The 27,291-nt window shown below is 34.9% G+C and overlaps 1 protein-coding gene and 1 non-coding gene across 3 annotated transcripts; both read right to left on the bottom strand.

Moving 5' to 3' along the window:
• Positions 1-6,251: 6,251 nt before the first annotated feature.
• Positions 6,252-19,255, bottom strand: LOC115967598 (serine carboxypeptidase-like 17). Of its 2 annotated transcripts, none has more exons than XM_031086728.1 (14): positions 18,925-19,255; positions 18,676-18,821; positions 10,632-10,708; positions 10,396-10,518; positions 10,103-10,205; positions 9,461-9,498; positions 9,224-9,340; positions 8,630-8,716; positions 8,292-8,459; positions 8,073-8,144; positions 7,873-7,991; positions 6,740-6,853; positions 6,552-6,606; positions 6,252-6,463 (listed from the first exon to the last, which is right to left on the bottom strand). In XM_031086728.1, exons 1-14 carry the CDS (start codon positions 19,044-19,046, stop codon positions 6,380-6,382), a joined length of 1,425 nt encoding a protein of 474 aa, XP_030942588.1. In that variant the 5' UTR covers positions 19,047-19,255; the 3' UTR covers positions 6,252-6,379. The 2 variants fall into 2 exon arrangements, with proteins under 2 accessions (XP_030942588.1, XP_030942589.1); XM_031086729.1 differs by having other exon boundaries at positions 9,239-9,340; positions 18,925-19,253.
• Positions 19,256-26,274: 7,019 nt separating this feature from the next.
• LOC115969714 lies at positions 26,275-26,381 on the bottom strand. Its single transcript, XR_004087063.1, has one exon. It is a non-coding gene; the product is annotated as a small nucleolar RNA R71 (small nucleolar RNA).
• Between the last annotated feature and the right edge of the window lie 910 nt (positions 26,382-27,291).

The following is a 27,291-nucleotide window of genomic DNA, read 5'->3' as shown; positions in this document are numbered from 1 at the left end:
TGGCACTAGTATTGTCACAGTAGATGGTAATGTGCTCTTGACGAATACCATAATCAAGGAGGAGTTTTTGCATCCATAGAAGTTAGGTGAAATAGCTGCTGATAGCAATGTATTCAGCCTCTATAGTGGATAATGAGATGGAATTTTGCTTTTTGCTCATCTAGGAGATAATATTATTACCCACATAAAAACAACCTTCTGATGTACTCTTTCTATCATCAGTATTCCCAGCCCAATCTGCGTCAGAATACCCAGCTAAGACATCATTTGTGTCATTGCTATACCACACACCAAAGTTGGTAATGGTTGACATATTTTATGATTCTTTTCAAATTAATCACATGAGACCCTTTGGGATTAGCCTAATATCTAGCACACACTCCCACATTGTAACTAATGTCAGGTCTACTAGCAGTAAGGTAAAAAAGACTACCTATCATGCTTCTATATAGAGATGATCAACACTTTTACCTAACAAATCAACAGTGAGTTTAACATTTAGGCTCATAAGGGTTCTAACAGAACTAGCAAATTCCAAACCAAACTTTTTCACAAGATTTCTAGCATATTTAGATTGAGATAGGAATATACCTGACTCTTACTGGCGGATCTGCAACCCAAGGAAGTGATTCAACTCTCTAATCATGCTCGTCTCGAACTTGGCTTGCATAAGCTTGGAGAAACTATGTGCAAGTTCATCCTTAGTCGACCCGAAGATGATATCATCAACATAGACTTAAGCAACTATCAACTCGTCGTCTTTCCTTTTGATGAAAAGAGTTTGGTCAGCTTTTCCTCTTGTGAATCCATGTGACACCAAGTATTGTGTGAGTCGATCATACTAAGCTATAGGGGCTTACTTTAAACCATAGAGTGCCTTCTTGAGGTACAACACATAATCCAAAAAGTGTGGATTAATGAAACCTTTTGGTTGAGTCACATAGACATCTTCTTTAAGGAACCCATTCAAGAAAGTAGTCTTTACATTCATTTGGTAAAACTTAAACTTCAAGTGACATGCCAAGGCTAGTAGAATCCTGATGGACTCTATACGAGCTACTGGAGCAAATGTCTCATCATAATCCACTCCTTCCATTTGAGAGTATCCTTGAGCCACAAGACGAGCCTTGTTGCAAACCACATTACCCTCCCCATCAGTCTTATTGCAGAATATCCACTTTGTGCCAATGATGTGCTCACCTTCTGGTCTAGGTACTAGAGTCCAGACATCATTCCTTTGAAATTGAAGCAGTTCATCATGCATAGATTCAACCCAGCTTTCATCCTGAAGAGCTTCCTTAACCTTGACGGGTTCAACCTATGACAAATAACAAGAATAAGACACAAAGTTAGCAACACATTGATCAACTGTACGCTTCCTTAGTGTAAGTTCATTCATGTTTCCCACAATGACTTCAAGAGGATGATTCAACTTAATCTTAGAGGAAGGTCATTTCTCTTCGTGGGATTCAGAATCAGGTGAGGTAGGCATGTCTGCTAAACCTTCTACAACAATTGGTGTGGTGGTAGTACTTGGAGATGCGGGCTCTTGATCAATAAGTTCTTGAACATCCTTGGGCTCAGGAGGAAGAATTTCTTTGGGAATTTCCTTACTAATTTTCTCAAAACCGGACTTTGAGGCTTCATCAATCATAACATTCACAGTTTCCATCACCTTCTTGGTTCTCTTATTGTAAACTCGATAAGCCTTGCTTGTAGAGGAGTATCCCAGAAATATTCCTTCATCACTTCGGGAGTAAAATTTTCCCATATTCTCTCTATCCTTGAGAATGAAACAAGTACTACCAAAGATTCTAAAATACTTAACATTTGGCTTCCTTCCCTTCCTTAACTCATAGGGAGTCTTCTTGGTACCGGGTCTGAAATACACCTTGTTAACCGTATGACACGTAGTGTTAACGGCTTCTCCCCACAAATTTCTAGTCACATCCTTGTTGTGCAACATGGCTCTAGCCATCTCCTGAATAACCCTGTTCTTTCTTTCTAATACACCATTTTGCTAAGGAGTAATAAGAGCAAAGAATTCTTGAGATATACTTGATCTAGTGCAAAAGGACTCCATGTAAGAGTTCTCGAATTCTTTACCGTGGTCACTTCCAATTCGATCAATCTTTAGGTTCTTCTCATTTTGCAATCTTGTGGACAAGGCTTCAATATGCTCAGGAGCATCTGACTTGGATCTTAGGAGAATGACCCAAGTGTACCTAGTGAAGTCATCTACCACAACCATGATATATCTCTTCCCACCAAGAGACTTGATTCTAGTTGGACCCATGAGATCTAGATGTAGTAGCTCCAATGGACTAGATGTAGCGGATGTTTGAGTGCCCAGATGTTTGGCTTTCGTCTATTTCCCAAGCTGACATGGTCCACACACACATTGTTTGCTTTATTGAGCTTTGGTATCTCCAAAACTGATTCATGCTTAGATACAATTGAAAGATGTTTGTAACTAGCATGTCCTATTTTTTTGGTGCCATAGATCTTCATTTGGTAAATGAATGCTATTGCACACAATATCAGCACCAGGAACCAAACCATAAGAATTGTCTAGAGTGCGAATACCACTTATGAGTTTCTTTCCAAACTCATTCAACATAAGGCATTTCCCTTTTTAAGAACAACACCATAAAGTCTTGATCACATATTTGACTTATGCTCAACAGGTTCACTCTTAGACCTTCTACATATAGCACATTTGCAATGTTTGGCAATCCAGGTAGAGAGATGATTCCCTTTCCTTTAATTTCTGATTTGCTTCCATCACCAAAAATGACATTACCACCTTTCTTAGACTCGAAAACCTTATAGAAAGATCGGTCTCCAGTCATGTGTCTTGAGCAGCCGCTATCAAGGTACCACAAACATGTGTCCATAACCTTAAATGTGGACTTCATCAAGAAGCACACCTTGTGCTTAGATGACATATTAGTAGGAATGGTATTTTCTCTCATCTACCATTGATGAACAAAGTTTTTAACTTTCACTCTTCTCAGACGAACTCCTTTGCACAATTTCATTCTAAGACAATCTAGTTTTTTCTTTGTCCAGCTAAGATCTTTTCCAATAATCATCATGATAGAATTCAAATAACTTTTAGACTTGCATTTTCTAATACACGCAAACAAGTAGAGATTAGAAAAACAAGATGTATTTGAAAATAAAGATCTTTTCATGCTGCTTGTAGCCATGACAACAGGAGTCAATGGATCACACAGCAAATATTAACCCTAATCAGAGTGTGCCTGCTCTGATACCACTTGATAGGCCAAGAATGTATTGACCCCTTATGATGAATTAACCAATTAATTAGCCAAGTTAATTAATCAATCTAATTAACAAGCAATACGCGTGGTAGCACAAACAAATCACCAACTAAATTAATATGCAGTAGAAAATAAAGTTGACACGGTGATTTATTTACGAATGAGGAAAACTTCCAAGGCAAAAACCCTACTGAGTGATTTTAAGGTCACCACTCCCGAGAATCCATTATTATCACAACAAGCGGATACAAGTAAAGGAATCCCAGTACCTTATACCAACTTACAGTTGAACCCTTACCCCAATACCCAATTGGACTTGTTCTGTAGTGATAATCTCTTATTTTCAATGCACGGCTCCTAGTACGTGACTAACCAATCGATGCACAGATCCAAATACGTGACTAACTACTAACTTGAGAAGGATGTTGGTTGCAAAGTTCTTCAGTTCATCAACATGATGAAGATCACGAAACTCCTTGGTTACAAAACCCTACGGCGTACAAACGCAGCAACTTCTTGAAGAGAAAGATGAACTAGGACATATGTTTCCGATTACAATATGTTTGTGAAAAACTTTTGCATTGAGTTGCATCAGTTGTGATGGCCCCTAAAATAATCCTCATATATGTTTAGGGTTGTAAGAAAAGAAAGCCTAAACAAATATACACTGATTGGAGTGAAATCAGAACTGAAAATTTGATTGTCGTAAATTTCAATAGATAGCTTATCTATCGAGCAGCTGTCGAGCATTGGGCTTACACAACCTTTTAAATCTCAATAGATTCTATTTGTCGAGCTAGCTGTCGAGTTTTAAAATCCAACACTTCTTTACTTGATTTTTGGACAGATTTGTGTGGTTTTAACACTTGGACTTGAACTCTTGTTCTTTGAAGTATTAAACACATCCTAGTATTAAACACATCTTGTTGGCTTTATTCCGTGCCAAATTTGCTTTTATTTCAGCAATTAGTAACCCTGTATTTAGGTGGGTTTGTTGTAAGGGTAGTGAGTGAGATAGAGTGTTGAATGCTCAAGAGTGTGCAAGAAAACAGAATCTCGCGGTTGGATCTCGCGGGTGACTCGCGGCTGCAAGTCGCCAGAAGTAGCACACGTGCCAAACATGCCAGAAGTTGAAGCGTCATGTTAGCTGGAGCACTACAGGACAAAATAGGACAACTGGCCGTTCTGTTATCTCGCGGCTGGATCTCGCGACTCAGTCAAGTCGCGAGGCCAAGCCGCGAGCCAACCCTGTTTTGAAAAACCTGACGTTTCACATTCCATTCTCACCCTAGTATAAATACCCCTTATACCCACGAAAGAAAGAGTGTTTCTAGAGAAAATTTTGAGAGAGAAACCCTAGAGTAAAACAAGATTGATTCATCCATAATCTTTACATAAGAGACTCTTTAAATTCCTCAACTCTTTTCCTCTCCATTGTTAAATCCTTGAGAGGCATTTTATCAAAACATTTTCTCACCATATCCATTACTGTGAGAGGGTTGTTTGGTGTTCTGGGAAGTAATTAGGAAGGAACCAATTTACATTGGTTGATGCAATGGTCAAGTAGCGGAATCCGGGAAGTTAGAAAAGAAATAGGTTCGGCGCAACCTCGTTGGAGTAAGAAGCTTGGAGGGCTTAGGTACACTGGGTAGATTAGGCTTTGAGGGTCTATTGCTGTTCATGTATCCCAACTACATTTTCTAGTGGATTGTTTACCGCTTGGAGGGCGGCGGAGATGTTTTACGTCGAGGGCTTCGGTTTCCTCTTCAATAACACATCGTATGTTGTCCTTGTGTTTGCATCTTCATTCCCTTTATCTTTGCCGTTTATTTTCTGCTGTGGATGTGATTTTAATTGGCTTAGATTGTTTACCAATTCTGTATTAAGCTTTTGTTCATGTTCCGCACATTAATTGTTTGATATAAAGCTTGAATTGGTAATTTGTAAATTGGGAGTCTAAACGTTCAAGGGTGTTTTTACACTATTTGAACTTTCATATCCAATTACATGTAAAATGCGTTTTGTCAAAGGATTAACCAATTCTACATTGACATATGTTCTAACAGATTTTATTTTTTAATGATATTTGTAGAGATGCTTGAGCATTTCTTATATTGAGTGTCTGGCCTTGGACTATTTGAAAGAAATTGTAAAACAAAAAATAGTTAACTTCAGCTTTGTGGGAAGAACTATATTACATGGGCAAATTACTTGTTGGAATACATAGGAAGAATGAGTTAGCCGGAGTTGGGTTCGAATTTCCGACCATGCCATCTGTTATCCTTTTCCAAACACACTACCAGATTATTGCAGAAGTTAGATGAAGGGATAAAAGCAAATCCTATGCACTTTAGAGTTGTCTAGGTGATAATGCGGTTAGTCCTTGACTATGACATCAATCAAATCAAACACTCTTAAGCTTTTTTTCTCCAACATATTTGTGGAACACTTTACCCTTTATTCCATACTTCAATTGTTTTATCCCATCTTCTTTGATTCCAACGACCAAAATGATATTTTGTCTATGATTCAAGAGTATTTAAGTGAGAATTCAGGGGCTTGGGTTTTGTGCAAACTAATCACTTAGCTAACCTTTGGTTTGGGTTTCAATGCTGAGTGCTAGAATATGGGATTAGTGGGTGCATTTCTATATGATTGAATGGTGTTTTTGTTAAGCTCATCTTGTAACCTTGTTGATTTTAATTAGATTCATTGGTTCTTATCGTTTTTATTTTATTTTATATCAATTATATTACGTGGAATTCAATCTAGAAGATGGTTGCCTCAAAATGTACGAAAGTGAATCTAAATGGACTGAAATGTTGTGTTAATGTGACTCAACAAGAGTGTAATAACAATAAACGTTACACATCAATTTCTAGATATTATATAGATTAGTAAAAAAATATTGCAACAACTTTTTAGGAACTCATTTTAAATTATTCATGAACAAGAATCAAAGAATGGAAAGAAATAGGTGGAGAAGTTGATTTTGTTGAATTTTATTATTAGAAATTGAATACACAACAAAAATTACTCAGAAATGTTTAATGTACAACAAGCCTACTCAATTGAATGAATTGATAAATCCTCTAAAGGGGATAGTAAGATAACCACCTATCAACCATGGCAAGACATTCATTGGGCTTGTACTCTGGAGCTGTGTGCCCACCTCCCTACAAAGAAGCAAATCCTAGAGTTAGCTTGTGGCTACTACTTGGAAAATATAATTTTTAGAACAAATAACTAGTTACTTATACTTGCCTTAACTGTTGCAAATGTCAAGCAGTACTTTTTAAATGTATACTGCATTGTGAATCTGCACAGTACAATTAAAAGTGACCCGTGAGACAATTATAAGCTTTTGAATTGAATATAACTTGTATTTAAGCTTTAAAAGGTGGAGGCGGCAAGAGGGTTGCTGAAATATGAAAGTAGTGGTGGAAAATTACCCTGCAACTTGACCATCTACAAACCACGGCCTCCAATCATGGGCAATAGTAAGGTTTAGCGATTCAATCCATGCATGCGTTGATATGTATGGAATAACCATGTCATGATCTCCACTGTGTTATTCGAAACAAGATAAGAAAGCATTTCTTCAAAAAGAAGTTTGATAAAACATGAGATAATAAACTGAATAGATTATATCAAAATTTTAATTCCTAAAGCTGAGAATGGAATCTAGTGAAGGTGTTAAAAGTAACGTGCTATAAAACAAATTGAAGTAACTTGTTATTGTTCACAAAATTGTATGTCAAAATTTGGTTGTAATATCCAGTACCTTAGTTAGATTAAGTGAATTGTATGTTGAAGAACATATCTATCTGTATGGCCTAAAATGGTTGTAAATTTTTAAAGTATATAAAGTTGATGTAATATTGGAACTATAGCTAGAAAAATTATATAAGAAAATTTTATTTTTCTTCTCTTCCCTGCTCTTTTTCACTTGTCTTTTCTTCAGAAAGTAAACTTATGTTTTTTACTCTTCAAGTTGATTGGGGTTATTTTACTAGTCATAAGGCTGAAATAACAGCCAACTATCATAATATTTGAGCCAAATCCAGAGAAGTGTTTAGGATGAAATGTTGAAGAAAAGGAATTTGAGGGCGAAAATCCTTTCCTCGGCACAAGAAGCTCAAGCATTGGTATCTAACAATTCTATGCTCTCAATTTTGGTGGAGAATTATAATTTTGGTATGTAAACTTGAAGACCATATCTTTTGATTTGTGGGAGTTAATGAAATGGCTACACCGAACTATAAACATATGCAAACTTGATTGAAGCTCAACAAAAGAAATTGAAGGAAAAAAGGGAAAAGCATGGTAGAGCTAACTCCTTGAAAATTCCATCGAGGAGTTTCAAACGCTATTTTCTTAAGAATCATGGGAACGACATAAGCAAGTGAGCATAAGACATTCTCCTACTAGAATCAAGGCAACCTAAAGGTAGAGGCTGTTAAAGTTCAGAATCTTAGAAGAGTTTAGAAAATATGAAAATGAAAGAGAATGCGACCATTGCTTTGATATGTGACTAAAGGCTAAGTCTAGGGACTGCAGCACCGTAACAAGTTTGTTATATTACCTGTAAATGAGAACCTCATAGCCTTTCTTGATAAGGTTTCGGTGATAATTCAGACTACTTGTGACGTCATATGTGTAGACTAAACTCTCATTGCATCTCACCCACTCGTTGATGCTTCCCTGATTGCCATTTTGAAATCAATTAATAAAACTACTTATAAATTCGACATATCAATGTTAAAATTCTAAGGATCAACATACCTCCCGAACGTGAAGAGCTTTTTGAACCGTTTTATCATTTGCCCAAATGTACGAGTACAGATAATTATATTCCTACAAAAGGAGTAACCTTGTTAGTATCTAGTTAGTTAAACTTTAATAGACTGCAGCATAACCTAGTCAAACAATTATATGAGCAAAAGGGCTTGGACCAGCTTGGCTAATGACATTGTGTGTGAAAGAGAGAGGGACATTTTTTACCCGGCACCATCTTCTAGGTTCAGGAAGATGAGTAATCGATTGCAGGAGGTATGCGGAATCTTCAATAGGAGTATCTGGATCCCACTTTGATACCCTAGGCCTAGGTTTTGGGTATAAAAGTTGACATGTAGGCTCCAATATATGTTGAGTAACGATTTTCTCAATACACTGGAAATCCAAGAGTTAAATCAATGTACATGTGCTGTGATACATAAAAGTTCAAATATAAATTGTTTTACTGCTTTGAATACTCTCCTCTATGTTGGGAAGGAAACAAAATCAGCTTTAGAAAGAAAATGACAAGTCTAATAAGAACCTAAAGTGGTTTTTTCACTCACCTCAGTGTAGACTTTAAGATCATCCACACATGCTGCATTGCTTGGGTCTACAATCATATACTCGCCCTTGCAATCCTTTTTAGTTGACTGAAAAATAAAGCATCACATTTATTACGTTAGATATTTTTGGAAGAGATGATTGAACATGTAAGGAAAAACCGAAAAATTATCCTCAACAAGGGAATCATGGACCCTGATAACTAGAATTAAATCGTTTGCCACATTATTGTAAACTGCAAAAGAATATCCATGGCCTGCAATCCAAGCCAAAATCTCTAACCTGTGTCTCAAAGTAATTAAGATGATAAATTTTTTAAATTATAATAGATCAATTGTTGAAGCCAGTTAAAAGAAAAATTGAAATGTTAGAGGACATTCATGAATCACATTATTTGGGCACATTTGGGTAAAAATACTGAAGGTTAGATAATTTGTATATGAGTTTTCAAGACATCTTATGAATGTAATCCTTGAAGATATAATTGTTAGATCTTTCTATTTTTGTTGTGATTAACTTCTTATCGAACAAAAACAAAAACAAAACTGCCAGTAGACTCTAATTAAAAGCCTTAACCTCTAGCTACTGAATATTACCAAAGGGAGCTTCACCTCATATAGTTCATCTGATATAAGCGCCTTTAGGTGAGCAAATGGAATTCTTTCATTCAAATCAACATGCGTATTTGTCACTGGGTTTCCGATCACATATCCCTGAACCCAATTTAAAGCAAATCAAATTGATTTCTATACGAGCTAAAAAGTCCAAAACTAAATGGCGTTGATGAGCAAGAGCCAACTAATCTATTCAAATTTTAATGCTTGAACATATACCTTGAGATTCATTTGCGGCTCCCTACCAGCTTCATTACCTGCAATAAAATGAAACTTGAGATTATCAGGTTGACTGAAATTAACCCGTCATTATATGATTTTTCTCTCTTTTTCTTTGTCATGTTTTGTACAAAAATGAAGAATTTTTTTTTTTTTTTTGGCAAAGAAATGGTGTCCCAATTTTTGGTTAATCTACTCCACTTCCTGTTCATGAGAGATCTTGAAAAACTCATGAAGCCATAGTGTAGTGGATGGAACTTGGGACCTCTTGATTTACAGGATGTCTTTCAAGTTTGCTCATGACACATAAAATCCTTGGCTTTGTTTTTCCAACCTCACCCTTGCTCACGTTCGCCGAGATTCAGTTTCAAACAACTGAGCAAGAGGAATGTTGGAATCTATTTCGGAGACCTTTTTGCTGTTCTTTTTCAGCCTTACCTGCCCAAGTGTCCCAGGGAAAATTCATAGGTACTCTCAGAGTACGGAGAAATGATACTCTCTCCTCTCATATTTATGGTGAACCCTACCATGAATTAATGAATGGACCCCTCCGTGCTCTGGGAATACTTAAAAATTACTTGTGTCCCAGAATGGACCATTAGTATGAATTAAGAAATAAGGTTTTATTTATGTAGAAGTTACCATCAGATATTTCTTGAACAAGGATAGGGATGATTATGCCTGAGTAAGAATCTCCCATGACGTACAATGTATTTGTGAGGAACTTGGGGTGAACCTTAAGCCACTGCATCACAACTCAAAAATTAAAATGAATTGCCATTTAGCCTGCACAGGGCACTTTAGCAAAAAATTTCTGGCTGTAACAATTCCTAGTTACTCAATCACCCTTTGTCCCGATTGAATGGGGATTAGGCTTTTTATATTTGTATTACCTTATATATATATCCCAAATCCCAAATTATGTCATGTATTACCTTCCTTAGAAATTCATAGAGTTCTGCTGCGGCCAATGTATCACTAATATAGTACCCTTCCGAAGTTTTTGCATAAGAGAATCCAGAGCCAACCGGTGTATCCACAAATATTATATTAGCAACCTGATAAAAATGAAGGCCACTTCTTTTAGTGTACATAACCACCTAACCAACCATCAAATTGACCACGTAGTTTTCATGGAAACCAAATAATGGGGGCGGCTTAAGTTTTGTACCTTTGTAAATGAGTATGGGTTCAACTTCAATTTGGGTGAGTAAGTTTTGGAATTTGCATAGTCAAACGTAAATGGACCTAAAAGACAGTATCAAATAAGTTAAGGCATTTACTCATAAAAACAAAATAAATAAATAAAAACAAGAAGGAAAAAGAGAGACCAACACAACAAATTTAAAGTGGTTCAGCCATGAAAACCTATGTCCACTAGTTCTGTAATTCTCTAATTTTTCAGTACAGTTCTCTTTCATGGAGGTCTGTATATATAAACAGTCTTGGGGAACAGATTTTCGACAATTATTCAGTCTGTATTTATTTTTGTAGCCGTTACCTTCCTTTTGTATCTTGTTTTGCTGATTATATTAAGAGTGTAAAAAGAATGAGGATTTGGATCCAAATTCCATAATAATTAACTAAACAAATGACAAAAAAAAAAAAAAAAAAAATTGTTCTAAAGGAATTTTGGTCTTTTTAGTGGTTTTGGGAATTTTAGAGTTTTTTTTTTTTTTTTTTTGAGAAACCAGTACGGCATTTTTATCACGTGGACATTAAACTTCTGTCAAGTAATACAAAATTGGTTACATCATAGTGGATGTCTTCTAACCATATTTGAGGTTCATACAAGAATTTTAGAGTTGGGTGATTTGGATAAAATAAATGATACTTGGTCTAATTGGGTAACTAGTTCAAACCCAATTAATATTGATGTTAATTGGGTTTAATTGGGTCAATACCTATTTGAGTGGGTAAGTGGGTTTAGGTAGATTTATCCATAGTAAATGATTTGTCTAGAGTTTAGTAAACAACATCCCCACCTACTAGTCTGCTCTATAAGGGAGATAACAAAGCTAATGCCTTGTTTAGCAACCCAAAAAAAAAGGTTTAATGGATGCTTCATGTCCATTTGACTCTAATTTATATATAGGATAAAGTTTAGCTACAAAATTAGTTGTAATTTAAGGCTTCAACCTTACTTAATAAAATAAACATTACTACATATTTTGAAAATCTAACCATTGAATTGTGATAGGAGTTGTGGTTGATAAGTACAACAATTGTGTAAATGTATAGCTATGGCAGTTACTTTAGTAGTTAGTTCAGTTGCTGATTGGGTACTTGGGGATGAGAAGGTAGTTAGTTAGTTACTTGTAACAAAATTTGTATAGTACTTCCTATAAGAAGGCAGCACTCAATTGTGATAGGACATGAAAAATGGTGAATGCAAATATACTCTTCTTCTCTATCTCTTAACTTAGTCTATCTCTCTCTTTCTCTCTCTCTCTTTCTCTCTCCCTCTTTCTCTAAGGAAGTTTAGTTCCCTCGGAAGAACTACGTTTACCTATAAGAATTTGGGATTCTATCAAATTGGTATTAGAGCTAAATTTTGTCACCATGATAGAAACTCGATCCTTTTCCTCTCTCAATGACAAGATAAACATTCTTTCTTCAACAATAGATCAACACAAATAGAAAATATGAGAAATCCATCAAAAGCTAGATGCTATGACTTCAGTGCTACAAATATTAACAGAGACTGTGCAAAGTTTGACGGATGTTGCGAATCAATGGCAACAGATAAATTTTTAAACAACAAGACCTTTGTCCCCTATTGGAGGAGTTCAATCAAATTCAATGTTAGCCATCCCAAAAACTGTTAAGCTAGAATTTCCAAGGTTTGGAGGTGACAATCCCTCAAGGTGGGTCTATAAAGCCATTCAATTTTTTCATTTGTACAATACCCCCACAAATCAAAAAATTTGTTTGGCTTCATATCACATGGAGGATGAAGCCCTGTTTTGGTTTCAAGATGCTGAGGAAGCAGGTCAATTTACAAGCTAGGACGCTTTTGTATGAGCTTTGCATATCAAGTTTGGAGCTTCAACATATGATGATCCCATGGAGACTTTGACAAAACTAAGGCAAGTTGGTTATGTATCCATTTATAAAACTCAATTTGAAGCTCTATCAAATAGGATTAAGGAGTTATCTGAAAGGCATAAACTTAGTTGTTTTTTGAGTGGGTTGAAGGATGAAATTTGCATACCTGTTAGAGTACTTAATCCACAGCTTCCAAGAATGCCCCCCCACCTGCATTCAAGAATGACAAGATTGATCCAAAGATTGCTAAGTTTCCAATCCAAAAGCTTCCTGCTTCTCAAATTGAGGAAAGAAGGAAGAAAGGCCTTTGCTTCCATTGTGAAGAAAAGTATCATGCTGGGCATCAATGCAAGACCCTATGATCTTTCTTATGGAAGGATTAGTTGGGTTTGATTCAAAGTTTCAGGTGACTGATATGTCAATAAAGGGTGACGATTAGTTGGAGGTGCATGCAGACACTGTGGAAGGTACAACAATTGTAAAGAACAATTTTGCTAAAATCACATTTTATGCCTTATTAGGTAGTCCCTCCCTTGGTACTATGAGAGCATTGGGTCGTATTAAACATAAAGATGTGGTTATCTTGATTGATAGTGGTAGTACACATAATTTTCTGGATGTGTCTACTTGGTCAGCTTTGGCTCTTCCCTTATCTACAGAGGATACCTTTGTTATGGTTGCTAATGGGAGCAGTGCTCAAGACTAGAGGTGTTAGTTATGGAGTTTCCATTAAGACTCAGGGTGGACTTGAATGTATTACCTCTTGGTGATTGTTATACTGTTTGGGGCTAATCCAATGGGATTTCAAGTTACTTACTATGCAATTCTCGTTTGAAGGACAAGCTATATTGTTAAGAGGTCTTCAACCTTCCAACCTGTTTTTCAAGAAGCTTCAGAGTTCTTTAAGCCTACTGTGAATAAAGGCTTGCTATTACAAATTACTTGTCGCAGCTCTATCAAGCAACTAGTGCAACAGCATTCTGTTTTGGATCAACTACTCTTGAAGTTCCCATTGGCTTACCTCCTCTCAAAAATCATGAACACCAAATTTTTTTGAAGGAGGGTGCTCTTCCAATCAGCAAAAGGTCATACAAGTATCCTTACTACCAAAAATCTGAAATAGAAAAGATAGTTATGAATTATTAAAAGCTGGATCTATTAGACCTAGTCAAAGTCCTTTCTCATCACCTGTGTTATTGGTTAGGAAGGCAAATGGTAGCCGGAGGATGTGTATTGACTATAGGTCTTTAAATAAGGCTACAGCTAAAGACAAATACCCCATTCCAGTTGTGGATGAGCTTTTGGATGAGTTGTCTGGTGCCACTATTTTTCTTAAGTTGGATCTTAGATCAGGGTATCATAAGATCGGAATGAAAGATTTTGATATTCCATAGATTGCATTTAGGACTCATGAAGGGCATTATGAGTTTCTCGTTATGCCCTTTGGTTTGACTAATGCACCTTCCACTTTTCAATCATTGATGAACCATATTTTTAAGCCCTTTCTAAGAAAGTTTATCTTGGTATTCTTTGATGATATTTCGGTGTTTAGTCATACTTTTGATGCTCATGTTTCTCATCTAATAACTGTATTGACTGTGTTTCTTGAGAACAAGTTGTTTCCTAATCAAAGCAAGTGTGTTTTTGGGTGTCAAGAGGTGGAGTATTTGGGCCATTTGATTTTTGGCCATGGTGTTAGGACAGATCCTAAAAAAATTGAAGCAATGCAACAATGACCTATTCCTACTTCAATCAAGGCTTTGAGGGGCTTCTTGGGGTTAAATGGCTATTATATAAACTTCATTAAGGATTATGGTTTGATTGCAGCCCCATTGACTGCCTTTCTCAAGAAGGATTCCTTCCATTGGTCTCATTGAGCTAAGGAGGCTTTTGATGCTCTTAAACAAGCTATCTCTAGTCCTTTAGTCCTTGCTTTGCCTGATTTTTCCAAACCATTTGTGGTGGAATGTGATGCCTTTGGGTTTGGCTTAGGTGCTGTTCTAATGCAAGAGAATAAGTCACTAGCTTTTCATAATGAAGCTCTTAATGGAAGGAGTTTACACTTGTCTACTTATGAGAAGGAACCAGTAAAAAACTAGAGGCCATATTTGGTTGGGAGGCTTTTCCTGATTCGAGCAGATCAGCAGAGTCTCAAGTTTCTTCTTGAGCAAAGAATGGGTACTCCTGCTCAGTAGAAATGGGTCACCAAATTGTTGTGATATGTCTTTGTTGTGGAGTATAATAAAGGGAATGAGAATAAAGCTACTGATGCCCTTTCTTAAAGGGACTATGGTTTAGATAGCGTTAATCAAGGTGCTTCCCTTTTCCTTATCTCTTTTCCCTATCCTTCATGGTTAGATATTCTTAAGGATAGTTATAAGGAGGTTGGGAGTGAGTATCAAACCCTTTTGTCTAGACTGGAAGATTCCCGTACATCTCCTATTGGATTTTCCTTACAAAATGGGCTTCTTTTGTATAAGGACAAGATTTTGCCTCAGTGCTTCTTCTTCTTTGAAGCCATTAGTCCTACAACATGTTCATGATAGGCCCATTGGAGGTCATTTTGGGTATTTGAAAACTCTCCATCGAGCTAAACAGGATTTCTTTTGGAAAGGTATGAAGACTGATGTTAAGAATCATATCAAGTGCTGTGAAGTTTGCCAGAGGATTAAGGTCGATACAAGCAGGCTTGCTGGATTGTTGCAGCCTTTGCCTATTCCTTAGAAGCCTTGGCTAGACGTTATTATGGATTTTATAGAGGGTTTGCCTAAGTTTCAAGGGTTTGAGGTCATTTTGTGGTTGTTATAGGCTTACTAAATATGTTCATTTCCTGCCTTTATCTCATCCTTTCACTGTTGCTAAAGTAATTGTTGCCTTTATGTAGGGTGTATTTAAACTACATGGAATGCCTAAATCCATTGTAAGTGACTAGGGTGTTGTATTCACTGCTAATTTTTGGCAGGAGTTGTTTAAACTTCAAGGTACTAACCTGGCCATGTCCTTAGCCTATCATCCTTAAACTGATGGGCATACTGAGGTGGTCAACCAAAGTTTGGAGCATTATTTATGAGCTTTTGTTCATGATAGACCCCATACCTATGCTGCTTGGCTACATTTATCTGAGTTTTGGTTTAACACTAATTACCACACCTCAACTAAGATGACTTCTTTTGTAGCTTTGTATGGATATCACCCTCCCAAACTTTTGGACTACATTCCAAGGACAACTTAGGTAGCTGCAATGGACCAATTATTGCATGCTAGATAGGATCTCATTGCATTGTTGTAGCAGAATTTGGTCTTAGCTCAGGCCAAAATGAAAGTGCAAGCTGATCAACACAGATCTGATAAATCTTTTGCAGTTGGTGATTGGGCTTACCTCAAACTCCAACCTTACAGGCAGTGTTCTTTACGAGTCAAAGGCTTTACTAAGCTCTCTCCACCCTATGTTTCATATTTATTCCTTGAGGTAGAAGCTAGGCGATAATGTTGTGCCTTTACCTACACTTCCCCCTATTGATTTTACTGGTCTCCTTCATCCAAAACCAATTACAATTCTGCAGCATAGATCCAAGCAACTTCTAAAGAGGTGCATTACTAAGGTACTGGTGCAACGACAAGGCTAATCTGTGGAAAATGCCACTTGGGAGTCCCTTTACAAGTTGCAACATCAATTTCCTCACATTGTAGGCAAGGTGCTTTGAAAGAGGGGGGTGGGGTGGGGGTGGGGTATAGTAAACTTGAGGACAAGGGTTTTTTTTTTTTTTTTTTTAAAAAAAGAGGGAAGGAATTGATAGGAGTTGTGACTAATAAGTACAACAATTGTGTAAATGTATAGCTGTGGTAGTTAGTTTAGTTGCTAATTAGGTACTTGAGGATGAGAAGGTAGTTAGTTAGTTACTTGTAACAAAATTTGTACATTACTTCCTATAAGAGGGCATTACTCAATTGTAAAAGGACATGAAAAATGGTGAATGCAAATATGTTCTTCTTCTCTATCTCTTAACTCAGTCTATCTCTCTCTTTCTCTCTTTCTTTCTCTAAGGAGGCCTAGTTCCCTCGAAAGAACTACTTTTTACCTATAAGAATTTGGGATTCTATCAAATTGCATATTCTTTACGCTCTTAATACATATATCAAATTTTGTGTAAATAAGATATTATTTATTATATAATCTATAAGCTTATATTTTATGCATAATTTTAAACTGTAAAAAATTACAATTTAAACCATTTATTGACGATATAACTATTAATTTTTGATTTTCTAGAAATTTTGCAAGCTTGGAGGAAATCAAAAGAAGATGTAATCCAATGGTGGATTTGTGAAAATTCACTTTCAATAAAAAGATATTGAGTAAAATTGTAGCCTAAAGCTATAACCAATTTTTAAGCTAAACTTTGTCCTTATATATAATTTTTGAGTAATATTGTTTCCCTAAATTTTTCACAACTAAATGATCTGGTCTATCAATGATGCCCCTTTTACCATGCATCAATTACAACAAATCTTGTCAATAAAGTTTTGAAGGAAGTTATGTTTTAAAACTTATTGATACTTTTAATCTCTTCATATGACTTGCATAGATAATTTAATGGATTATCAACGAACGATTAACTTTCTGAAGTTTACCACCGCGCAACCTTAGCACGATGGTCACTCCACAAGTATAAGTACTTGTGGAGTGTGTGTGCGGGGGGGGGGGGGGGAAGGGCCGGAGTTCAAGTCTCTAGGAGGGGATTTCACACACATATACACTTAAATTAGGCTAGAGTATAATTTCTATCTTATATCAAAAAATAAAAATAAAAAATTTCTGAAGCTTCTCCATTTATTTATTTTTCTTTCTTGCAAGTTTCTTTGGTGGCTTGTTAGATTTGGAAAAATTAGACTAGTGTCTGTCCTTTAAAATAATAAATTTGCTTAGTATTAGAGATTTATTTTAATTTAAATCGGTTTTTGCCTGCATGATATGATCTGACCTAATGAAAACAAACCTAGACCCAACACCCGCCCTGAACTTGTTTGCTAAATCTCTACTATAAAAATTGAAATTTTATTTCATATTGCCCCATTTTCAATATATTTTATATGCTAAAGTTCTATAGATAATTTAGTATTTTCATCAACTTAACGTTCAATTCTCATATATTAACATTTTTTAATGTTTGATCTACTTATAAAGTTCATTACAGATTTTATTTGTAATTTTTTAGCTAACACTTTATATTTTATTCTTAAAACTCCACATACATATTTAATTACTTTTACAAGTGATACGACTCTATTTTATGTTTCGCCTATAATAGGTGTATGCATTTTATTTTATAAAATTACTGGACTAGCATATTATTATAATTTATTATTGGACTATAAATTTAAGATTTAATTAAGTATTATTAAACTTTTATTTTTGAATGCTTTCTTTATTATTTTATTTGTTTTAAAAATGGAGGTATTTATTATGCATATCCTTTTATATACACTCTCACACACTAAAATTTATTGGGTAGTCCAAGAGTATACTTTATTTCTCTCACATGAGGGTGGGTCTTATGATGGGTGGGATCCACTCCTATGTAAGAGAGGGAAAGTATACTCTCAAAGTACCAAATAATAACCCCTCACACTTACTCTCAAAATGCACAAAAATAATCCCTCAACCGAAAATCAAGTCACGATTTTTGTAGGTTTTGAGTGTATATGAGAGTGTGTATAAGAACATTTTATTTATTTTTTATTTTTTGAGAATCCAGACAATGAGTATTATTAAATAACAGAAAGTCTGTCAGCGATTACGAGATGAAGAACATCACTAGGGATGTCACCTGGCAAAAATGTGAGCTCAGGAAATGCCTTGCAAGCTTAGCCAATCTATCAGCTACTGCATTCCCTTTTCGTTTTACATGGGAGAAAGATGATGCTACAAGATTCATTGCAAGATCTTTTACATCAACAAACAACATGGCCAAACGATGCTAGGCCGTGTGAGTCCACATTGATGGCTATTGTAATTGTTTCTGAGTCCCCTTCAAAGACTACTTTTTCAAGTCCAATTTCTAACGCAAAGGAAATTCTAAAATGTATGTTTTTCTCATTTTTTATCAATACAGTATGGTATCATAGGTAATGATTTCTTCTGCATAATAATGGTCAGCGTTACGTACCTATTTCATACATGAGGCCAGACAAAGCAGAACAACCAGGGCCACCATTGAGCCAAAGCACAAGAGGGTCGTCTTCTGGGCTCCTTTCAGACTCAATGAAGTAGTAGAATAGCTGCACCTCATCCAAGTCACCTACACCCACATACCTTAAACCAAAAAAAAAAAAAAAAAAACTAAATGCCGTATTTCATAATAATAAGATCGATTAAATAAAACTATATATGATCACAGAACCAAGAATATGCTCACCCAGTTTCAAGTTTGAAAGGAAGATCTCCTGAAAAGCCCGGGAGGTTTTTGATGATCGATTGTGATGCAACCAAGTTGGCAACAGCCAAGAAAGAAACTATGTACAACCACATTGGGCTCATGCTGCTACTGGAATGGTTGGATTTCTCAATCGTTTGTGATTAGCGGTGTTTTATGATAACATAGCAGAAGTTACCAATGGGTCAAAGGTCCTGCAGCCTCTATTCAATTGTGCCTAATTAATTAATTAATTTATTTGAGAAACATACACACACAGACTCTCAAGGCCTCAACTTCTGCTTAAAATTTAATATTTTTTTATAAATGGATCACATATGAATACCCTCTATTAGTTTATTGATATTTCATAAAATCCTAAAAATTGAGGATTCATACTTTGCTGTTATCGTTAGTAGAACAACAGTCTTTCAACTCTCATTTCTAATTATTTTAGTTTGGTAGGTATCAACGTTTAAGTGGACCTTGAAAAGTGATAGAAAAGATCAAATATTAACGATACTTTCTCTACCTAACAATCCATTCTTTAATTTCTTTTGTTGATTGAACTTGGTGGCAGGTGTGAGAGATTTGTAAGTGTGAAGAGTGCCAGAAATAAAATAACAGAGTCCAGAACAAAGATTAAAGCGAAAACTGAACATTCCAAATTCCACATCGAAAAGGCTATGATCTGGGTCCGGTTTTATCTGCATTCTGGAGTCTTGACTTTGACGTCCGCAGTTGGGCTGAAATCCTACTAAAGTGCTACCATCATGCTATTGTTGACTGTCTACATTGCTGTGCTGGTTTGCCATTGCAAATCAAGATGACGATTGTGGTTGCTGATCTTGTAACTGAGTAGATGAGTCTTGAGTAGATATGCTAGTGTTGGGATTTGTGGAGTCTAGTTTTGATAGATCTGGTTTGACGACTTGACCCGACTCGAATAATGTTGCGTGGTTTTTAATGGAAGATTTTCTGAGGCTTAGTCTAGAAATTTTCTGATAATAGTGATATCCCTGCAACTCCGTGGACGTAGGCAAATTGCCGAATCACGTAAATACTGTCTTGTGCATGTGATTGTTTTTTTTTTGCGTGTGTTTTCTCTTTTTTTTTTTTTTTTTTTTTTTTTTTTTTGATTCTCATAGGTTGGGAATTTCGGTGAAATTCCCTACACTATGCAGCTGCAAGTAGTCTATATCTATATCTATATATATCTAAAAACTAAAGCGTAGCATTTATTGTTGCTACGCTCCAGTTAAGCCACATCAGCGCTACATCATCATTTATTTTCTTTTTTTAATTTACCAATTGACATTTATTGAGCATCTCTTTAAATTTAGGTGTCACTTTATTTCCAACTTTACTATTTGTCTCTCCATTAGCACAGATTCTTCAAATGCCGTTATTATATGGAATTCTAATAGTCACTAGTAGATTGCAACCTTCTCACCTCCTCACTTTTTCTTTTTTCTTTTTTTTTTTTCTTTTTCTTTATAAATTTTCAATTGTTTTCTATTATTATGTGAAATTCTGATAGTCATTGGTAGATTACATCCTCCTCAACTCCTTACCTCTTTTTTTTTCTTTATAAATTTTCAATTGTTTTCTCTCCAAAAATTGATCGGTATGGCCTACAATGGGATAGTTTCTTGATTGTTTTTCCCGTTCTTTTGGTTATGGCCCAAGTCCATTGCCAAAACCCAATCAAACGAGTGCAAGAGAAGAGAGTGACTCTAGAGCTTGTGAACAAAACTGAAGCACATGAGAGGCGAACATTAGTAGCTCATGTCCAAAGGGTATGAACTCAAACTAAGTTTTGTTATTTTTATTATTCTTTTTTTATTTTTTTATTTCCATCTCATAACTAGAAAAAAAAAAAATGTAATTCAGTTTTGGGATTTTATGATGAACGAGTTTGAGTTTTCATGGTCTCAAAAATATTCAAATTTATTTTTAGCTTTTTCAAAATTGATTTCAATTGGGTATTTGATCATGTTTGTTATAATTTGCTTTGTAGTTTCCCTTCTCAAGACTGCAGGAATGTTACTCTCAATATGTTTGCTATTATGTTTTTCTAATTGATAATTAACTTCAATGTGATGTTTTCATTTCGGTTTATGTTTTTCTCTAAGAATTGAGTTAGAGAAACAAGTAAAAAAAAAATCTTTTTATCAATGATTCGAGGATCTCAACTTTGATTCGAATGAACTTTGTTGGGTCTATGGTAAATAAATGACTATCTACTACCTCCACCAATTTGCGAAATGGGTTTTGTTTTGGGCCAATATTTGCAAAATGGGTACATGGACTAGAAATGGGTTTCAATTTTTGGGGTTCTCTTGTTGTATATTTCTTTGTAGGTGTAGTGATTTTGGTGTTTGAATATGGGTCCTATTTTGTTATGGGTATTGTGCTTGGAAATATTAGTAGAGCAATTTGCCTGTTTAGAACAATTTAGTTGTTCGATTGGTATTGTGGTTTCTGTCAAGGCCTCATGGAGATTCTCAAATGATTCAATTTTGTGCACATATAGTGCTTGTACTTAGATATTTACTTGCTAATGAGCTGAAGGATGCTTTTAGAGATAAAATAATGAGTGTTGGTGATCTCATTCTACATGTCTTAATTGTTAAGTTTATATGTATCTTCCTAAAGCTCCTCAAGTAACTACATATTCTAGGTTTGGGAAGAACACTGGGAGAAAGAAAAATGAAATTATGTTTGATTAAAGAAAATGTAAGAAAATAGAAAGGAAAAAAAATTGGTACATAAAAAAAATATTTTTAAAAGCTGATGTGGCATTTTCTACAATCTAAGTGTTGATAGGGCATAGCAGCTAATACAATCTGATAATTTCCCATAGCCCTTTAAAGTTCATGACCCAGAATGCTAATAGCCATCTTCTTCAAGGCAAAAACAATTGGTTGAGTTCAACAAGTTTGCCACCAACTTTGACCACAATGTCATGGCAATACAAGTGACTCACTTAGTTATAATTTGTATACTCACTATGTTGATTTTCTATGGAAATTCAGAACATTGATTAAATGAATGTAATGACAAGTGGGTGATTTCTATATGGACACATTGATGAATTTGTGTCGTGGACATGGGTGGAATTAATGGCACATTACTGTTTGAAAATTTGGTTTAAGTGAGGGTATACTAGATTTGATCATTTTGCTGAAGTAAGGTTTGTTTAAAACATATTATATTTATTTTCTAAATAATGATTCTAACTGTTAGGACATATGTGAATCATGTTAGGAACATAAGTCAATGTAGAATTGGCTAATCCTTTGACAAAATGCACTTTACTTGTAATTTGGTAGATCTAGGATGTGTTTAATACTTCAAGGAACAAGAGTTCAAGTCCAAGTGTTAAAGCCATGCAAATCTGTCCAAGAATTAAGTGAAGAAGTGCTGGATTTTAAAGCTTGACAACTAGCTCGACAGATAACATCTGTCGAGGTTTAAAAGGCAGCTTTTACCCGATACTTGACAGCTGCTCGATAGATACCCTATCTATCAAGATTTAAGAAAATCATATTTTCAGTTTTGATTTCACTCCAATCTATGTATACATGTTTAGACTTTCTTTTCTCACAACCCTAACACATATATAAGGATTATTTTAAGAGCCGTCACGGCTAATGCAAGTGAGTGCAATTTGATGCAAAGGTTTTTCAAAGGCATATTGTGACCGGAGACAATTTGCTTTAGTTCATCTTTCTCTTCAAGAAGCTACTGTGTTTGTATGTCGTAGGGTTTTGTAACCAAGGAGTTTCGTGATCTTCATCGTGTTGATGAACTAAAGAACTTTGCAGCCAAAATCCTTCTCAAGTTAGTGGTTAGTCACATACTCGGATTCATGCATTAATTAGTTAGTCACGTACTGGGAGCCGTGCATTAAAATGAGAGATTGTCACTACAGAACAAGTCCAATTGGGTATTTGGGTACAGGTTCAACTGTAGGTTGGTATAAGGTACTGGGATTCTTTTACCTATAACCGCTTGTTGTGATAATAGTAGATTCTCGGGAGTGCTAACTTTAAAATCACCCGGTGGAGTTTTTGCCTTAGAGGTTTTCCCCATTCGTAAACAAATCACCGTGTCAACTTTATTTTCTGCTGCATATTAACTTAGTTGGTGATTTGTTTGTGCTACCACGCGTATTGCATGCTAATTGAATTAATTAATTAACTTTGATAATTAATTGGTTAATCCATCACAAAGGGGCCAATACATTCTTGGCCTATCACTAACCTATTAAATGTTACTTTATTTTTATTTTTATTTTTTGGTTTTATCCTTTTCTGTTGGCAACTAACTAGACATCACTTTTAGGAATTAAGGATGCATGTAGCTGGTACAAAGGGTGCACCTAAAAATTCAAAAAGAATTAAAATATGATACAATCTCATCACATGAAGAAAAAGCGGAAATCTAACATTGTATTGGCATGTCCCTCCATTATTATTGGGTTATAAATATCGAATCTAAAAAAAAAAAAAACAAAAAACAAAATAATAAAATGATATATTTGTAGAAAAAAAAAAACTTTTAAAAATAGTTCAATTTTTTAGGAGAACAAATTATCTTCAATATATTTTAGAGAGAATAAATTATGGATTATATTATATTAAAATTAATCATATATTTCCATGCATCGCGTGGGTCTACGACTAGTAATAACTAATAGCCGAAATGTTTGACTTTTTATTGACCACTTCTCATTGCACCACATGGCTACATAAATTAATGCCAAGTATACATTTAAAAACACAAACCGTTGTGACTTTCATTTTTCAATAAGCACCTTTTCAGTTAATACGCACATTTTCATCCAATGGACACATTTTCTGTCAATAGGCACATTTTCGGTCAATAGGTACCTTTTTTTGACTTTTTGTTAATCGCTCCTTCTTACGCCATATGGTTACATAAATTTATGCCACATATACATTTAAAAACACCAAATAATTGTGTCTTTTCATTTTTTCCCGTTAAGCTTCAATATTTACTCATTGTTTCACATAAGAAGTATATATTAAAACAAAAACTGTCATTGGGAAAAAAAAAAATTGCTAAATGTGGAGTTCCACTTTCTATGAGAAGGTTTCTAGAGATTTTCGCCAGCAGTGAGAACAAAGGAGGAGAGCAAGGGTTGATGTGTAAACATATGCAGAGGTTGGTTGGTGATGTCATGGCAATGAGAACAGAGGAGAAGACAGTCAAGTTTTGTAAATTATGGGTTTTTTAGGTTTCAGAACTAAAAAATCGGTGGCCATTTGCAGAGGTACGAACAAAGTTGATTTGCTTTCAAATTGAACTAAGCAACACCAATGCTAAGATTCATCCTACATTGCTATATCCCTTTGATTCCCTGAAGATTTAGTAAGCAAGTCAATGTTGATCTCCACAGTAATAGAAGAACAAAAACGGACAATTCATTTATAAAATATTATGATGAGAATCTTTGAAAAATTATAAGGACTCAATGTTTTAAATTTGGATATTTATCAAATATTAGTTAATAGATCTCTAAAAGAAATAGCAATTCTTCATTGCTTGATTTAAATCTCTTTTCTAAGTTTTTTAAAAAAAACCTATAATGAATTAATAAAATTAAAAGCTCAAAAATGTGTGAAAACACAAGAGCTGTTTAGACCCCCAAATTAAAATTATGGCTCGGTTAATTTTACTCTAACTTAAACTAAGTGCGGAATAGAGTAAATGCGAGTAGATAAACAATTTAACTTAAAGGGCTACAACTTTGTAATTTACCAAAAGTCCCAATTCTAAAGTTAGATGGGCTGAAAATGTCGGTTAATGGAAGCCTAAAAACCTAGAATTTTCTCCAAATGGGAATTCAACTTGTAATAGGATTCCTTGATCTATTTAAAGACTCTTTAGGATAAAATTCAGAGGAGAGCTGCTTTGGAACATAATTTAGGTTTTTTTTTTTCTGTTATTTTTTTTTATTTACAATTTTTTGAGTTTTATTTGTATTATGGCTTGCTAGAAGCCTTGCTAAGGCAAGGGGTGAAACGTCCCAACAATTTATTGGTATGTTCTTAACAATTATTTATTGGTTTTAATGCTTATGTTTTTATGTTTTTGATTGATTTACTCATCTAGAAAAGTGTTTAGTTGTGTATAATTCTTTGATTTATTGTAGACTTCAGGCACATTAAATTCACTAGTTTTGTTTTGCCTAAAATCAATCAATTTCATGAAACTACCTTAGACAATTAATTCTTGAGTTTTTATTGTTAAATCATTTGACTAAGATCATCATTCATATGAATTTTAGTTGAATTATAAAATAAATATTGATAAGATTACCAATAGATGTGTTGTGTGTGGATCCCTAAACCTTAGCGCATTAATATATTGTTATTTATTCTCATTCAAAATTACCTTTACTAAACCATCAAAATCTCTTCAATTAAAATTTATTATATTAGTTTTATTCTCTTGTGGTTTGCTAATCAATTCCCTTTTCCTTGTGGATTCGACCTCGGACTTACCGTGTTATTACTTCGCGATAATCCTACACTTTGGAGTATTATTTAAGTCGCAGTAAGTTTTTGGCACCGTTGCTAGGGATCAGGCGATTAAAGAAGCGTTCCACTTTGTTTGAAGAGGTTTTTGGCATTAAATATCTTCACATATTTGGTAATATCTGTCCAACTCTTTTCTTTTTAAGTAGTTTAGTTTTCTTTTAGAGTTTTTCTTTTCTTTTTCTTTTTTACTTCTTTTTATTGTTAAAGGTATTTGTTTTATTTTATTTTTCTTTCTTTCTTTCTTGTTGTACTATTGCATGTGTGTTTGGTGTCATGATGGTGATAATTGCTTAGTTTGAATTGAGTCTAATAATTTGTTTGGCAATTTATCTGATTCTTTCACACACTTGATATCATGGTGGACTTAGAGAGTAATCATGGTAATAAGAATAATCAAAATAATGAAGACTTTCGTAATCACCAACCCATTAGAATTCTCAGGGATTATTTGCAACTTGCTAGGAGTAGTGCACCATCATGCATCATTTTTCCAACTAATGCAGATAATTTTAATTTTAAGCCCGGTATGATTTCATTACTTCCTAAATTTCATGGCTTTGATTCTGAAAATCCTTACCTACCCTTTAAGGAACTTGAGGTATGTGCTACCTTCCATGACCAATCATGTAATGAAGAGACCATTAGGTTGAAGTTGTTTCCTTTTTCTCTTAAAGACAAGGCAAAAACTTGGCTTAATTCTTTGAGACCTAGGTCAATTGGTACTTGGCAAGAGACGCAAATTGAGTTTTTAAGGAATTTTTTTCTAATTCATGAGACTAGTGCACTTAAAAGACAAATAATGAATTTTTCACAAATAGATAATGAGACATTTTATGAATGTTGGGGAAGATTTAAAGATTTGCTTGATGCTTGTCCACATCATCGCTATGAAACTTGGACTATAATTAGTTTTTTCTATGAAAGTTTAACTCCAAAGATGTGCTAATTTGTAGAGATGATGTGCAATAGAGAGTTTTTGAATAAAAATCCTAATGAGGATTTTGATTATTTTGATCTCTTAGCTGAGAATGCCCAATCTTAGGATACCACTAATACCTCAGATAGGTCTAGAGCATCCACCAACCCCACTAAGGGTGGTAAGTACCAACTTAGGGAAGATGATGACCTTAGTGCTAGGGTGGCTAGTCTAACTAGGAAGCTTGAAGCCATGGAATTAAGGAAAGTCAAAATTGATGAGGTTTGTAGAATTTGTGAGACCAAGGAACACCCTACCAATGAATTTCCTACAAATCCAGCATTTAAAGAGGTGTTGCATGATCAAGCAAATGCTATGAACATGGTGAAAAAATCATACCCTTCCACCTATTCAAAGACATACAATTTAGGGTGGAGGAATCACCCAAATTTTAGTTGGAGGAATGATAATATGGTTGCACCTCCTACACATGGTTCTTTAAATTTTGTTCCTTACAATCCCCCTCCAAAGAAGAGTCTTAAGGACACTTTGCCATTCATGAAAACTCAATCCACCATTAATAATCAGAACTCAAAAGCCATAAATGACATTAGGAGCACTCTCACTAAATTAATCACTTCCATAAGCACAATAGAAAAGGGTAAGTTTCCATCTCAACCACAGCCAAACCCTCAAGGTCAATTTTGTGTTGATGATTGTAGTTCCTCTAAAAATAAAATGAGTCAAGTTAAATCTGTAACTACTCTTCGTAGTGGAAAAATCATTGAAAAAGATATCCTAAAATCAATACACATGATGAATCTTCCAAAATAAAGAGTAGTGATGAAGTCCTTGAGCCTAAATCTAATGAAATTGAAAGGT

This window comes from Quercus lobata, chromosome 11 (genome assembly GCF_001633185.2).
Source record: "Quercus lobata isolate SW786 chromosome 11, ValleyOak3.0 Primary Assembly, whole genome shotgun sequence".
Classification (NCBI taxonomy): domain Eukaryota; kingdom Viridiplantae; phylum Streptophyta; class Magnoliopsida; order Fagales; family Fagaceae; genus Quercus; species Quercus lobata.
The sequence above is the reverse complement of the archived record's forward strand: the minus strand, read 5'-3'. Positions and strand labels throughout refer to the sequence as shown.

Coding starts and splice junctions, on each gene's coding strand:
- LOC115967598 (XM_031086728.1), bottom strand. CDS start 19,046: ATGAGCCCAATGTGGTTGTACATAGTTTCTTTCTTGGCTGTTGCCAAC. Junction 9,499..10,102: donor TGTTCAAGAAATATCTGATG/GTAACTTCTACA, acceptor ATTTTATTGCAG/GTAATGAAGCTGGTAGGGAG. Junction 6,854..7,872: donor TATGAGGTTCTCATTTACAG/GTAATATAACAA, acceptor CGAATAACACAG/TGGAGATCATGACATGGTTA.